Below are 14,699 nucleotides of genomic sequence, written 5' to 3'. Positions count from 1 at the left end.
AATTTCTTTTCTATTTAAATTTAAATACGAAAATGCTCTAAATACATGTCTAACCCTTTAAAAATCTGATAATTACATGACCCAACCACAAAAACCCGACCCACCCAGACTCAATTGGGTACAACTCAATTACTAAACTAAAACGCCGCGTTTCTCTCTTCTCTCTCCCTCAGACATTTCGATTTCGGGTCCATTTCCCACAAAAGAGCGATGTCCTCCCCTCGTCGTCCTCATCGATCTGATCCCCTTCTGTTCTCCTTCTGAAACCCTAGCCTTCGTCGAGTCCCCTTTGTTCGTTCATCCTTGGTCCTCTATCGAAATCGATAACCCATCAATCTTAATTCTCTCTTTTTCTTTGTCTCTGTCTCATCATCTCGGTTCCCATCATCTCTCTTTGTCTTTGTCTCTAAAACTGCTTCGTTTCTTCTTCCTTCTCCACTAAATCGAGTCTCCATTTTCTTTCTTCTGGTAAGTGATTAATTTCCCTTTGATTAATCTCCAACTTTGTTAGTAGAATTGAAAAATAAATTTGGGGATAATTTGTAAGTTGTAGAAGAAATGAAAGTAGTGTCTTAGTAAGCGAGATTGTGGTTTGAAATTTGGAAAAAAATAGTGAAATACTACAATTGATTTGGATAAGTTAGAACTGAAACATAGAAAAAGTTGCGATTTTTGTGTAGAGTTGGTGATTTATTGACTCTCAGATAAATGTAAACTGAAAGAGATTTTGTGATTTATTGAGTGAATATGTTTTGTTGTTGTGACTGGGTTTTGATAAAAATAGCTATTTTTGAGAATTTATTCTTACTGGATTTTTGAGTAAATGAATATTGTTGGAGATTATGCAAAGTAATAACTCTGGGTTGTGACTAAATGTGTGTTGTTGTTGTTGTTTTTTCGTGGATGTTAACAGGAAATAGCTAATGGCTGGTAGAGGAGGAAAAACGAAAAGTGGGAGAAGCTCAAGAGCTCAAAAATCCGATGGTCCTGCTGTTGAGGTGCTATCAGAAGAAAACACTAGTGATGATCTGCCTGAACACCCCTCTAAGGTACAATATTCTTTTGGTTTTAGTAATAAATTGTGATTGCTTGGTTTGGTTTAATTAGGAGTTTAACGCCAAATGTTGTTAATAATTAAATGTCAATGTTGTGTATCAGAGAGGCCAGAAAAGGAGTCGTCCAGCTACTAGAGGTGGAGTCTCTAGTAGAACTAGAGCTAGAAAAGCGGTGTCTTATGGGAATGAATCCGTAGGAGATGATGCAGTCGAAGAAGAGAGTCCTCGAGTCCAGCAAGAGAGTGCACCAATGAGAGATACGAATGTAGCTTCGTTCTCACTTGATACTGAAAGCGAAGACATGTCTGCTGCTGTGTCCTCTAAGGTAATTTGTGCAATTATTTTACTAGTCTTATTAGAGTAAAAAATGACTAATACATTATATATTTTGACTGCAGGAAAGCCAACCATCGCAGCCGCTTGAATTGTACTTCAAGAGCACAAAGTACCCGAAGACTTGCAAGATTCAGTCGAAGTGTAAATTGAAGGACACAATCGACCTGATTAAGGGGTTAAAAGAAGAAGTCGACTGGTTCACAAGCCATCCACAGTTTTGTCATTTCTTCCACATGCCTGATGAAGAATTCCGGAAGCTCCAAGGAATGTGGATGTTACTCCTGCGCACCATTAAAATTGAAGGAGAAGATGCTGCATGGTTTGGGGTGAATGGTGTGCCCATCCGATATTCTATGAGGGAGCATGCCCTCATCTCTGGCTTGGACTGCCATGAGTATCCGAGGAGGTATTTGGAGCTCGGCAGTACTAAGTTTGTGGAGTATTACTTTGGTAAGAAGAGGATCACCATATTAGATGTGGAGCAGAAGCTGCGGTCTATGAAGCAACCATGTATTGATAGATTGAAGATGGCTGTCTTGTTCTTCTTTGGTCGGGTTATCAGAGGAGGGAAGGATTCCGGACCATTAGACCCGTTCATCTTGAGGATAGTGGAAAATTTGGATGACTGCATAGACTTTCCATGGGGTCGTCTAACATTTGAGGAAGCAATAAAGGAGTTGAAGCATGTGATGAAGCGTCTGGATGGTGAAGTGACCACTGCAACCAGCTTTAATGGATTCATAATTCCGTTAGAGGTAAAGCATACAATTTATTTAATTTTTTTTTGTTATTCATAACCGCAATATGACACAGTAACACTTCATTTATGTAGGTTTTGGCTTTTGAGTGTATTCCTAAGCTAGGGAAAAAATTCAGAATCTCTTCACCTGGCGCCAGTGGAGATTGTCCTAGGATGTGCAAGAGCCGGTTTATTCATAATAGCATGAAGGGTTATCCTTTGGAAGATATATATGATGCGTTTGGAAACACAAAGGTATACCATTATATCATATATAGTAGAAAATAGCAGAATATTGAAACTGAAATTTCTGAATGTTTTTTTTTTGTTTTCAGACTATTCACAGTGTGTTGGTTCCAACTGTGGATGAGCAAACTTTGCTAGCTCGTATCATTGATCCGGAGCCAGAGTATCACCGTGAGGGCAGCACAAGTGATAGGTGGAATCACTGGCTTAATGTGAAGCAGAAGAAGATTTGGTGGAAAGAGTTGTATGAGTCAGATATTGCTGCACGAGTGTTTGCAAAGAAGAAGGACAAAGAAAAAGTGATGATTGAAGCAGGTTCTTCTTCTAATGTTGGCATGGAGTCGATCTTGAAAGGTTTGGAAGAGAGGATGGTGAAAGTCATGGAAGAAGGATTTTCTGGAATTAATTTGACAGTAGATACAAAGCTGGAGGCTATGTATTGGACGTTGGATGAACTTGAAAAGTCCCAACGAGTTCTGAAAGCCAAGTATAAGAAGATAGAAAAGAGGCTGGCTTCTATAGAAGAAGAAAAGGGTTATGAGGATGTGGAGTTTAGACAGTGGAATGATTTTGATTTTGATTATGGTAGAGATCAGAATGAGCAGGGTCAGGAGGACAAGGAGGACAAGGAAAACAGTGAGAAGGGTGAGGAAAAGAAGAAGAAGAACAAGAGAAAGAGGAGCAAGAAGAAGAAGGTTGCAGTGGAAGAGCAACACAGTGATAAAGGTGAGGAAGAGGAAGAGCAGAAAGAGCAGGAAGAAAAAGACAGTGAGGGAGAGCAGAAAGAGCAGGAAGATCATGAAGAGGAAGACAGTGACGAAGATTCTGAGTTGGAGAGGATTGTGGAGAGATCGAGAGTATCGGCGGAAGCATTTTTCAGAAGTGTTGAAGAGCAAGATATAAGAGAATTGGCAGAAATTGAGGCTGAGAAAGAAGCTGAGGAAAACGCTGAGAAAGAAGCAGAAGCTGAGGATAAAACAGAGGAAAAAGATGAGGAAAAAAATGAGGAAGAAGCTGAGGAGGATGCTGAGAAAGAAGTAGAAGCTGAGGATAAAACAGAAGAAAAAGATGAGGAAAAAAATGAGGAAGAAGCTGAGGAGGATGCTGAGAAAGAAGTAGAAGCTAAGAAAGAAGCAGAAGTTGAGAAAGAAGCAGAAGCTGAGAAAGAAGCTGAGGATAAAACAGAGGAAAAAGATGAGGAAAAATCAGAAGAAAAAGCTGTAGAAGAAGAAGGAGAAGCTCTTACACCAACCGAAAAAACTCTTACACCACCTGAGAAAGCTCCTACACCACTCGAGGTTACTCCTATAAAACCACGTGGTAGGACTAAAACACAGGCCAGGAAGAGCGTTTGCCAGACTCCACCAGGGAAAGCTCTTACACATGGATATTTGTCTTTATCAAATTGCTCACAAGTGCACGTTTTCATAGCCATGTCCACAGTATAACGCTTCCCATCACTACCATGCACACTGTACTCGAGATGGAAGCTGTTTAACTCGTCAACCGTAAGAACCCCTGCATCAATACATCTTTTAGACATTTCTTCCTCCACAATAGGCACAAGCTTTAAAGCGGGAGGTTGTTCAGCTGCCTCCTTCCTGTGCTTGTTAAACCATTCAGCTATTTTTCCAATGATAAAATCAAACATTGGAAGTAAAGTCAACTTTCTTGCGTCTTTAATAACACCGTTAAAAGATTCTGCTGAATTGGTGGTGTCAACATTGTACCTAACTCCTTCAAAGTAACATCTTGCCCATTTCTTTTGTTCACAACTTTTTTTAAGATACTCCGCTGCACTAGGATACCTCATGCAAAAAGTGTCATAAAGGGCCAAGAACTCTGCCTCTGTATAAGCGTGTGCGCACTCCATAAACTTAAATGCACACGTGTCTTTGCTGTTACGGACGTAGCCTTTAACATTCTGAGACAAATGCCATATACAATACTCATGAGCCGCCTGAGGGAACACTAGACGCACTGCCTTGATCAACCCTTTGTTTCTGTCCGAAAGAAACACCAATCCAGGGACATCAGTGGATTAGAGATTTCAACTGTTCCATAAACCATAGGCAACTCTCATATTTCTCACCATCTGCAACACCAAACGCAATTGGGTAGTGGTGATGATTGGGATCTTGAGCAGTTGCAATAAATAACACTCCACCATAAACAGTCTTCAGGTGTGTTGCATCCACAACGAGAACTTTTCTCATCGCGCGGAATCCTTCTATGCTAGCTCCCAAAGCCCAAAACAGATACTTAAATTTTTTGCCCTCATCCACAACCACACGAGTTATTGTGTCAGGATTCACCTGCTCCAGCACGTGCATATAACAATATAATAAAGAATAACTCTCTTCAGGAGTTCCGCGCACTTTATTAGCAGCTAGTCTTTTTCTTCTATATGCTGTTGTATATGACACTTGCACAACAACCCTGCGATGAACCAAGTCCATCAAAGCTTTGGGACGTGGTGTGTCAAAACTGCCGGGATAATCTTGGGCCAAAACAGATGCAACAATTTCTTGTGTGCCTCTCCTTCTATTAGGCAGTGTTTGTTGGGCCCAAATATGACCCCCTAGCTAGTGATAGACAATAAGAAATGATAACGGACCGCGAAAGGCCCATCATGAATTCAATCTTCAAAAACAGCTAAGTCAGATCCGGAGGCTGTGAGCTGGAGATGTTCATCAGAGAGGTCAAGGAAAAGAGGCAGCTCGTTGACAAGTAAACAGGCGCAGGACCCGGTCAAAGAGGTAGCTCGTGGACAAATAAATAGGCGCAGGACCCGGTCAAAGGGAAGCTGTTACAAATCCCTCAAATCACGGAGAGGATCTCGGGAACCTGTTGGTAGCAACCGACGGAGCCTGAGGCTATTTAAAGAGGAAGTCAATCAAGAAAAGGGGATCGTAACCCAATTCACACACAAGCTCTCAATCAATTAATTCTTTCTTTGTAAACGTTATAAACATCTTTGTAAACATATTCTTTACCCAAAAATCATCAATAAAATCATTCATTCATCTTTTAAGTTCTTACGGGATTCAGCCCACGATTATCTTTCCCTAATCCTTTCCTAAACTATAACCTGACCTAAAATCAGGAGGTGAGTTTAATCCCTCACAATTGGCGCCGTCTGTGGGGAAGAAACAATCGAATCCCTTACTCCAACTTAAGGATGAATCCAGTCGATCAGACAACAAATTCATCTAACCGATGAACAGTATCCCGATGAACAGTACTCGGATGAACAGTACTTGATGAACAGTACTCGGATGAACAGTACTGGAAGAACAGTATCTCGATGAACAGTATCTCGGTGAACAGTATCTCGATGAACAGTATCTCGATGAACAGTATCCCGATGAACAGTACTCGGATGAACAGTACTGGAAGAACAGTATCTCGATGAACAGTATCTCGATGAACAGTATCTCGATGAACAGTGCTGGAGCAGCCAACACGAGAACCTCTAGTGGGATCGATCCAGGGCTCCCAGCCCTCGTTACCCCTCAGCACCAACCTGCTCCGAACCAGACGGAGGCTCAGCTCTCTGAGATCCGTCGCATGATGATGCAGCTGGTAGAAAAAGCTCAAGAAGGTGAGCGTACAATGCAACAGCTAGCCGCTCGGCAGCAACGATTCGAAGAGGTCACTAGATCTCTAACCGCAACAACCCAACCACCGCAACGTCAGGGCTCGGGAGTGACCTTCCGAGATCGAATAACTGACCCCTCGTTCCCTCGAGGACGTCTCGACTTTTCCCTTGATAACACTGGATCGGGAGAACATGGACCAGCTTTCCAAACGCCTCATGCTAGGACAGCTCCCGTGTTCAGTCCACCCCTCACCAGTGCTATGGGAAGCAACATAGCATCGACTAGCTCTATTCCCGATCAGGTTACTGGTCAGAGCGCTCGCTTACCTCCTCCACCACCTATTCTTAGGTCAGGAGAAGGAGTATCCAACCCGTCCGGGGGCAGAATGTCAGCTCCGATGTTTCGGGCCAGAAACCTAAACACGAATCCGGGCGAACATCAAAGGACGGATGCTGATCCTACAGCTCGCCCCACTAACCTAACTCGTCAAAATAACCCAATAGCCAGTGAGCAAATCAGCCCACCGAGCACTTGGAAAAATGATCGAACACGATTCCATCAGGGACCTGTTCGCCAGGTACATGTTCGTCAGGTACCTACGATGACCCGACTGTCCTTCCTCTAGAGGGACCTGAGGCTATTCGTAGATATATGGAGCGGACTCACGCAGCTCTCCAAAAACTGGGTGCTCAAGTCCACAAGGCAACGAGCTCAGCTCCCGAAATCGAGAGCTTGATTGAGGATACCTGTGGAACTCCATTCACTGACAGAATTGCCAGCTCTTACGTAAGAGATACCCGAAAAATTAAGATCCCCGAATACAACGGGACCTCGGACCCGAAGGCCTACCTAAGAGCCTTCCGGCTAGCTATCGTGAAGGCTCACTTCACGAAAGAAGAATGCGATGCAGGTTACTGCAGGACATTCGCCGAAAACCTTAGTCGGAACAGCCCTCGAATGGTTCTCTGGTCTTGAACCAAATTCGATAGACAGTTTCGACCAGTTAAGTAATGCCTTCATGAAGCAATACTCGACTCACATCCTAAAAGCAAGCATCCGAGGCTGACCTCTGGAAAATTAAACAAGGAGTGGGAGACTCGCTACGAGCCTACATCGAAAAATTCAGAGCAGTGAGAACTAAGCTCTCGAATCCCAATGATCTAGTTGCCATCGAGGCTCTCAGGAGAGGTCTCTGGTATAAATCAGAACTTTGGTCGGAGCTAACGCTCAATCCTCCCCCAACTATCGACGATGCTCTTCATAGAGCCTCCAGATATGTTAACCTGGAAGAGGAAACAGCTGCACTGAATAAACTCCACAAAAAATCCCAGAGTCATTCGAAAAACGAAACCTCGGAAGCAAGAGGACCTCATAAAAAGGGGAACTCTCGAAATAATCAGACCCAGGGGGAACACTCCTATGCAATCGAGGAAGATAAGGAAGGAAAACCTGTCGCCGCAGCAAATAAAACCCCTTGGTCAAAAGGACATGATGAGAACAAACATTGCTCTTACCATGATCGGAAAGGGCACACACCGAGGAATGTTGGGACCTCCAACGACAACTGGCAGTTAAATTTGCTGCCGGAGAAATAAAGGGCTTGGACCTCAAGAAACCACAGCCCTACCAGAAAAGAGGTCCCAGAGATACCTCACCGAAATGAGAAAGGCCTCCTGAAAAAGAGACCGATTCACCACCCCCAGCTCCTAAGAAAAGAGTCGACATGGTCCTCGGGAAGCTCCCCCAAGGAAAAAGCCTACAAGTTGAGGCCCTCCTGAGCAAACCGCTACCTCAATCGAGCCCCAGCTCAAGGGTAGACTACATCCTCGGAGGATCCGATATGTGTCAAGACTCCGTTAATTCTATTAAAACTCATGTACGGAAGGCTGTGTCTAACACTCAATCCAAGCCTCCTAACCCCGAGTCGAACACTAAGATCTCCTTTGGGAAAGTGAGACGTCAAACCTTGACAGACCTCACGACGATGCCCCGTCACCTTGAACATCGCAGGGTACGAAGTACCCAAGCTCATGGTAGACACCGGGAGCTCCGTCGACCTCATTTTCTATAACGCCCTAAAGGGGATGGAAATAGATGAGTACGAAATCATCGACCAGAAAGCTAGCCTCATAGGCTTTTCCGGAGAAACAACTACCTCATTGGGAACTATTAAGCTCCCAATTATAGCTGGCGGAATCATGAAAATGATGAATTTCGTAGTCATCGACAGACCTTCCCCGTTTCACGCGATCCTAGGAAGACCTTGGATCCATAAGATGAAAGCAGTAGCTTCAACTTATCACCAATGTGTGAAATTCCCGACACCTGAAGGGATATCTACCGTGCATGGTAACCAAAAGATCTCCAGGATCTGTTACCTGGGAGGATTCGAAATTCTCAAAGAATCACCCCAATAGCAATTACAGATCCAGGAGGGTCGTGAGATACAACAGAATATTCGAGGTCCCCCTAAGAACCTCACCGAGCAAGTTAGTATCGACGACTCAAATCCTGAAAAGCAAGTGAGTATCGGATCCGAGCTACCTCTCGAGACTAAGAAGGAGCTCATCGACTTTCTAAAAAGCAACGTCGGAACCTTTGCATGGACCACCAGTGACATGAAGGGTATAAACGCCGACGTCACTACTCACAAGCTTAATGTAGACCCCACTTTCAAACCGATCAAACAAAAGCGTCGCAAGCTAGGCCTAGAAAAGGCTCAAGCTGTTAACGACGAGGTTGACCGACTTACGAAAGCTGGGTCCATTCGTGAGGTACATTACCCAGACTGGCTAGCTAATCCAGTAGTTGTAAAAAAGAAGAACGGGAAATGGAGAATCTGCGTAGATTTCACCGACCTAAATAAAGCTTGTCCCAAAGACAGCTTCCCGTTACCTCACATCGATCGTTTGGTCGAGGCCACTGCTGGCCACCAGCTCCTGTCCTTCATGGATGCCTTTTCAGGGTACAATCAAATCATGATGGATCCCGACGATCAAGAGAAAACCGCATTCATAACTGAACGAGGGACCTATTGCTATAAGGTCATGCCATTCGGTTTAAAAAATGCAGGAGCTACCTATCAAAGGCTAGTGAATAAAATGTTCGCTGGCCAGCTCGGGAAAACCATGGAGGTCTATATTGATGATATGCTAGTCAAATCCTCAATTGGAGAAAACCACATTTCCCACCTAAGGGAATGCTTCGATATCCTCAACAAATACGATATGAAGCTCAACCCTGCTAAGTGCACCTTCGGGGTACCTTCAAGCGAGTTTCTCGGCTACCTCGTAACCGAAAGAGGCATCGAAGCCAACCCGAAACAGATAGCTACCTTTCTGGAAATGCCGTCACCTAAGACAACCAGAGAGGTACAGAGATTGACTGGACGAATCGCAGCATTAAATCGATTCATATCCAGGTCCACCGATAAGTGCCTCCCATTCTACAAACTTCTAAAAAATAATAAGAAGTTCTTATGGGACGAAAAGTGCGAGGAAGCCTTCAAGCAATTGAAAGCTTACTTCTCCGAACCTCCCATCTTGGCCAAACCAGTATGGGAGAACCACTGTATCTGTACCTCGCCGTATCAACCGCTGCAGTTAGTGGTGTGCTGGTACGAGAAGAGCAAAACGAGCAAAGACCTGTCTATTATACCAGCAAGAGTCTGATAGACGCCGAAACTAGATACCCTACTATGGAAAAACTAGCTCTAGCTGTCGTAACAGCTGCCAGAAAATTGCGACCTTATTTCCAATCGCACTCAATCGTCGTAATGACTTCACAACCATTGCGAACAATTTTGCACAGCCCTAGCCAATCATGACGATTTGCTAAATGGGCAATAGAGCTCAGTGAATACGATATCGAGTATAGACCTCGAGCAGCAGCAAAAGCTCAGGTCCTTGCCGATTTCATAATCGAGCTAGCTTCCGAACAACTAGACTTGGAAACGGAAGCTCCGAAGTGGAGTCTGTACATTGACGAGCCTCGCCAAGACAAGGTTCCGGCATCGGTCTAAGGCTGACCTCCTCAGCTGGAGAAACCATCCAACAATCCTACAGGCTCGGATTCAGCGCTTCTAATAACGAGGCTGAATACGAAGCATTAATTGCAGGATTAAAACTCGCCCTAAGCCTCGGAATTCGAGAGCTGAACGCTTATAGTGATTCACAGCTAGTAGCTAGCCAGTTCCACGGCGAGTATGAAACAAGGGACGAAAGAATGGGGGCATACCTAGAAGTTGTCCGGAACCTCACTAAGCAGTTCAACAGATTTGAACTAACGAGGATCCCACGAGGAGAGAACTCCTCAGCAGACGCGCTGGCTGCTTTAGCGTCAACATCAGACCCCCTCGTAAAACGGATCATACCCGTAAAGGGAATCGAAAAGCCAAGTATCGACATAGCTACCAAAGCTGAGATCGATAGCAAGCCGAAAGAGCAAACGGAAGGTAGCTACCCCAGACGGTAGCAACCCAAGTTCTTACAACGTACTGGTTCCCAAAAACCAGAATTCGTAGCTTTAAAAAGCATACCTCCGGGGGCAAGATCCAGACCTCGGATTCACCTGTCCACGCAGCCAGGACCAGGAGTCGTTCTGCTTTTGAAAGCGCATCCGAAGAAACGACCCAGACTCCGGAGAACAACACCAGAACTGGAGATATTCCTCAGAATTCAGACTCCTTCGAGCCTAATCCGACCAATATCTCCGGGGGCAATAAGACATCAGGTCACGACACTCAGGGACCTGAACAAGACACATCAGGTCACGACACTCAGGGACCTGAACAAGACCCGCCCTCATCTCTTCATGACAAAATCATTGGGAGAGAGGATTGGAGAATACCGATCATGCAGTACATCTTGTAGGGTAAGATCCCCTCCAATAAGTGGGAGGCCCGAAAACTCAAAGCATTAAGCGCAAGATACTGCATAATCGAGTCAGCCCTCCATAAACGAAGCATTTCCGGACCTTACCTAAAATGCGTCCATGGCCTCGATGCTATCAATCTTATGAAAGAAATGCATGCATGCTCCAGAGGAAACCACTCTGGGGCAGAGCTCTAGCTATCCGAATCAAAAGACAGGGTTATTTCTGGCCCACCATTATAGCTGACTGCGAGGTTTACTCCTCTTCATGTGATAAATGCCAAAGGCATGCACCGATTATACATCAGCCTGCGGAAAAATTATCCTCAATACCCGCTCAGTACCCGTTCATGAGGTGGTCCATGGACATCGTAGAACCACTCATAACGTCAGGAAGAGGAAGGCAGAAGCTACACTTCCTCTTGGTCTTGACAGACTACTTCACGAAGTGGATAGAAGCTGAAACTTTCCAACAGATAACTAGATTCGAAGTCGAAGGATTTGTGTGGAAAGACATTGTCTACCGCCACGGCGTCCCGTATGAGATCGTAACCGACAATGGAGGACATTTCATTTCTCGCGACTTCAAAGCATTTTGCGACACGTGGAATATCCGCCATACCTTCTCAAACACCTCGACGACCTCAAGGCAACGGTCAGGCGGAGGCTGCTAATAAGTCAATATTAGCAAACCTCAAGAAACGCCTCGGAACCAAAAAGAAAACCTGGTCTGAAAAGATACCTGAAGTACTTTGGGCATGACGAACCACCCCTAGAAAGGCTCTAGAGGAAACCCCTTTCTCTTTAGCCTACGAAAAGGAAGATGTCGTTCCGGCGGAAACCTCCACTGGGAGCCTCCTTCGAGAGCTCTGTACGTCTGATCCCGAAGCTAACGACCAGCTCTTATCAGAGAGCTTCGATTTAATCGAGGAACGACAAGACCAAGTTTTGCTTCGGATTCAAAACTATCAGCAAGCAATGGCCCGACATTACAATTCCAAAGTCAGGCCCCAACAATTCGTTGTATGTGACCTAGTACTTAGGAAAGTTTTCGAAGGAACCAAGGAACCAGATGCTGGGAAACTAAGGACCAATTGGGAAGGTCCTTACCGGATTGTCTACGTGGTACGACCTGGCGTCTATAAGCTCCTGAAGGTACGAACCGAGGTACCTGAAATCAGATCGTGGAATGCCACAAATCTTAAGAAATACTATCATTAGGTACTTAAATTCCTCGAATTACGTTAGGCTTGACCCCTTGACTGGGTACGTAGGCAATTGTGTCATGAGTGTAACCCCAATCTCATTTTAACACTCTTTCCACCATGGCGAAAGGGGGCATATGTTTGAGAACATATAGCCCAAACAGCGATTGTATGATTATTGTGATACCATGTATCCTATTATCAATAAAGCAATTATCTTAGATACCTTAACTTTTTAACAAATTCAGGTCTCAATGAACCTGAACCAAAGGTTTTAAAACCCTTCGTACAAATTCAGGTCTCAATGAACCTGAACCTAAGATCTTAAAACCCTTCGAACAAATTCAGGTCTCCGTGAACCTGAACCTAAGGTCTTAAAACCCTTCGAACAAATTCAGGTCTCCGTCAACCTAAACCTAAAATCCTCAGTAATCTCGAAGGTCTTAAAATCCTTCCAACAAACTCAGGTCTTTACGAACCTGGACCTAAGGTCTTAAAATCCTTAGTAACCTCGAAGGTCTTAAAATCCTTCAAGCAATATCAGGTCTCGACGAACCTTGACTCAAGGTCTTAAAATCCTTACCAAATCTCCAAGGTCTTAAAATCCCCATCAAATCACAAAGGTCTTAAAATCCTTATCAAACCTTAGAAGGTCTTAAAATCCTTATCAAATCCCAAAAGGTCTTAAAATCCCTATCAAATCTCAAAAGGTCTTAAAATCCTTATCAAATCTCAAAAGGTCTTAAAATCCTAAGCAAACTTTAATGGGTCTTAAAATCCCACACACGAATTCAGGTTCCCATGAACCCCCTCCTAAGGTCTTCAGAGTAGCTCAGGTTCCTAAAAACCCGGAGCTAATCTCAATATTTCAGGAACTCCTTCTAAGGATCCTCATAATCGAATACACTCGAAATCTTCGAAACCTGATAAGTCATTAGACATTGTATATGATAATCAGGATACATGTCCTAACCGAAACTCCCACTTGACAAAAGTCAATCTTATCCAAGAAATGATCAAACCAAGTCAAATGACTTAATACGAAAAACAAAACCGAAATTTGAATAAAAGGGTTTAAAAGCCTCCTCAGGCTAACGAGGGTTCAGAGGACCCTAAGGTTTAAAAGCCTCCTCAGGCTATAAGTCTGAAACATAAACAAAGCCCATTGGGCAAAAGTCATGAAAAGCAACATTACAATTCAAAAAGAGCCGCAGCTCTTAGACATCATTATCACGGGAGCTCATCCCGACATCCTTGTCTCCCTCGACTGGATCACATTCTTTGGCTGGATCTCCCTCATCTGCCTCCTTGTCATCGCCCATCTGGGACGTCTCGACTGGAGCTGAATCAGGGCCCACCAAACCTAAGTTTGAACCATACTCTCCGGAAAAGGATAGATTAAACATGTTAATCTCGAAAGTACCTGAATTCTCTGAGAATTGAGGAATGGGAAGCTTGCTGGCCGAGAAGTCGGATACTTGCACCTTTTCATACGCAATCGTAGCCATCAGATTAAGCAAAGGAAATCTTCAATAAAGATAACTGTTGCTCGAGATCTCAACAAAAAGATTGATGCTCGGCGGCTAGGTCTAGCTTCCGAGATAAGGAATCTTATCTCGAAAGCTGGGGGCAACTGTTGGGCCCAAATATGACCCTCTAGCTAGTAATAAACAACAAGAAATGATAACGGGTTGCGATAGGCCCATCATGGATTAAATCCTCAGAAGCAGCTAAGGCAGAGCCGGAGGCTGTGAGCTGGAGATGTTCATCAGAGAGGTCAAGGAAAAGAGGCAGCTCGTTGACAAGTAAATAGGCGCAGGACCCGGTCAAAGAGGTAGCTCGTGGACAAATAAATAGGCGCAGGACCCGGTCAAAGGGGAGCTGTTACAAATCCCTCAAATCACGGAGAGGATCTCGGGAACCTGTTGATAGCAACCGACGGAGCCTGAGGCTATTTAAAGAAGACATCAAACAATAATCAAAGGATCCGCATTCTTACGATTCATAAGCAATAGCTCTCAAATTTATTACTTTCCTTGTAAACATTATAAACATCTCTTGTAAACAATTCTTACAAAAATATCAATAAATCATTCATTCATTCTACAAAGTTCTTACGGGATTCAGCCCACGTTATCTTTCCCTAATCTTTCCCTAATCTTAACCTGATCTCAAAACCAGGAGGTGAGTTTAATCCCTCACACCGATCATGCAGTACATCTTGTAGGGTAAGATCCCTCCCCCAATAAGTGGGAGGCCCGAAAACTCAAAGCATTAAGCGCAAGATACTGCATAATCGAGTCAGCCCTCCATAAACGAAGCATTTCCGGACCTTACATAAAATGCGTCCATGGCCCCGATGCTATCAATCTTATGAAAGAAATGCACGCATGCTCCTGAGGAAACCACTATAGAGGCAGAGCTCTAGCTATCCGAATCAAAAGACAAGGCTATTTCTGGCCCACCATTATCGCTGACTGCGAGGTTTACTCCTCTTCATGTGATAAATGCCAAAGCATGCACCGATTATACATCAGCCTGCGGAAAAATTATCCTCAATATCCGCTCAGTACCCGTTCATGAGGTGGTCCATGGACATCGTAGAACCACTCATAACGTCAGGAAGAGGAAGGCAGAAGCTACGC

At 44.3% G+C, this 14,699-nt stretch overlaps 2 protein-coding genes across 2 annotated transcripts; one reads left to right on the top strand and one right to left on the bottom strand.

Annotated features, from left to right (window-relative positions):
* Window positions 1-923: 923 nt before the first annotated feature.
* Window positions 924-3,706, top strand: LOC108831989 (uncharacterized protein At3g43530-like). The gene is made up of 7 exons (XM_057000294.1): window positions 924-1,049; window positions 1,159-1,380; window positions 1,454-2,146; window positions 2,224-2,385; window positions 2,466-3,021; window positions 3,103-3,515; window positions 3,701-3,706. The coding sequence occupies exons 1-7, from the start codon at window positions 924-926 to the stop codon at window positions 3,704-3,706; spliced, it is 2,178 nt and encodes a 725-aa protein (XP_056856274.1).
* On the bottom strand, window positions 3,703-8,040 carry LOC130505695 (uncharacterized). Its single transcript, XM_057000295.1, has 4 exons — window positions 7,954-8,040; window positions 4,432-4,691; window positions 3,841-4,379; window positions 3,703-3,752 (listed from the first exon to the last, which is right to left on the bottom strand). The coding sequence occupies exons 1-4, from the start codon at window positions 8,038-8,040 to the stop codon at window positions 3,703-3,705; spliced, it is 936 nt and encodes a 311-aa protein (XP_056856275.1).
* Window positions 8,041-14,699: the final 6,659 nt, after the last annotated feature.

Source organism: Raphanus sativus, unplaced genomic scaffold, assembly GCF_000801105.2.
Source record: "Raphanus sativus cultivar WK10039 unplaced genomic scaffold, ASM80110v3 Scaffold2509, whole genome shotgun sequence".
Lineage (NCBI taxonomy): Eukaryota > Viridiplantae > Streptophyta > Magnoliopsida > Brassicales > Brassicaceae > Raphanus > Raphanus sativus.
The sequence above is the reverse complement of the archived record's forward strand: the minus strand, read 5'-3'. Positions and strand labels throughout refer to the sequence as shown.

What these genes read in the sequence shown, in the direction of transcription:
- LOC130505695 (XM_057000295.1), bottom strand. Translation starts at nt 8,040, where the DNA reads ATGAGGTCGACGGAGCTCCCGGTGTCTACCATGAGCTTGGGTACTTCG. An exon ending in TGACGGGGCATCGTCGTGAG is followed by an intron (nt 4,692 to 7,953) that starts GTCTGTCAAGGT and finishes GTGCTGGAGCAG; the next exon opens with GTGAATCCTGACACAATAAC. An exon ending in TGCCTATGGTTTATGGAACA is followed by an intron (nt 4,380 to 4,431) that starts GTTGAAATCTCT and finishes TCTTTCGGACAG; the next exon opens with AAACAAAGGGTTGATCAAGG.
- LOC108831989 (XM_057000294.1), top strand. Translation starts at nt 924, where the DNA reads ATGGCTGGTAGAGGAGGAAAAACGAAAAGTGGGAGAAGCTCAAGAGCT. An exon ending in TGCCTGAACACCCCTCTAAG is followed by an intron (nt 1,050 to 1,158) that starts GTACAATATTCT and finishes GTTGTGTATCAG; the next exon opens with AGAGGCCAGAAAAGGAGTCG. An exon ending in ATGCGTTTGGAAACACAAAG is followed by an intron (nt 2,386 to 2,465) that starts GTATACCATTAT and finishes TTTTGTTTTCAG; the next exon opens with ACTATTCACAGTGTGTTGGT.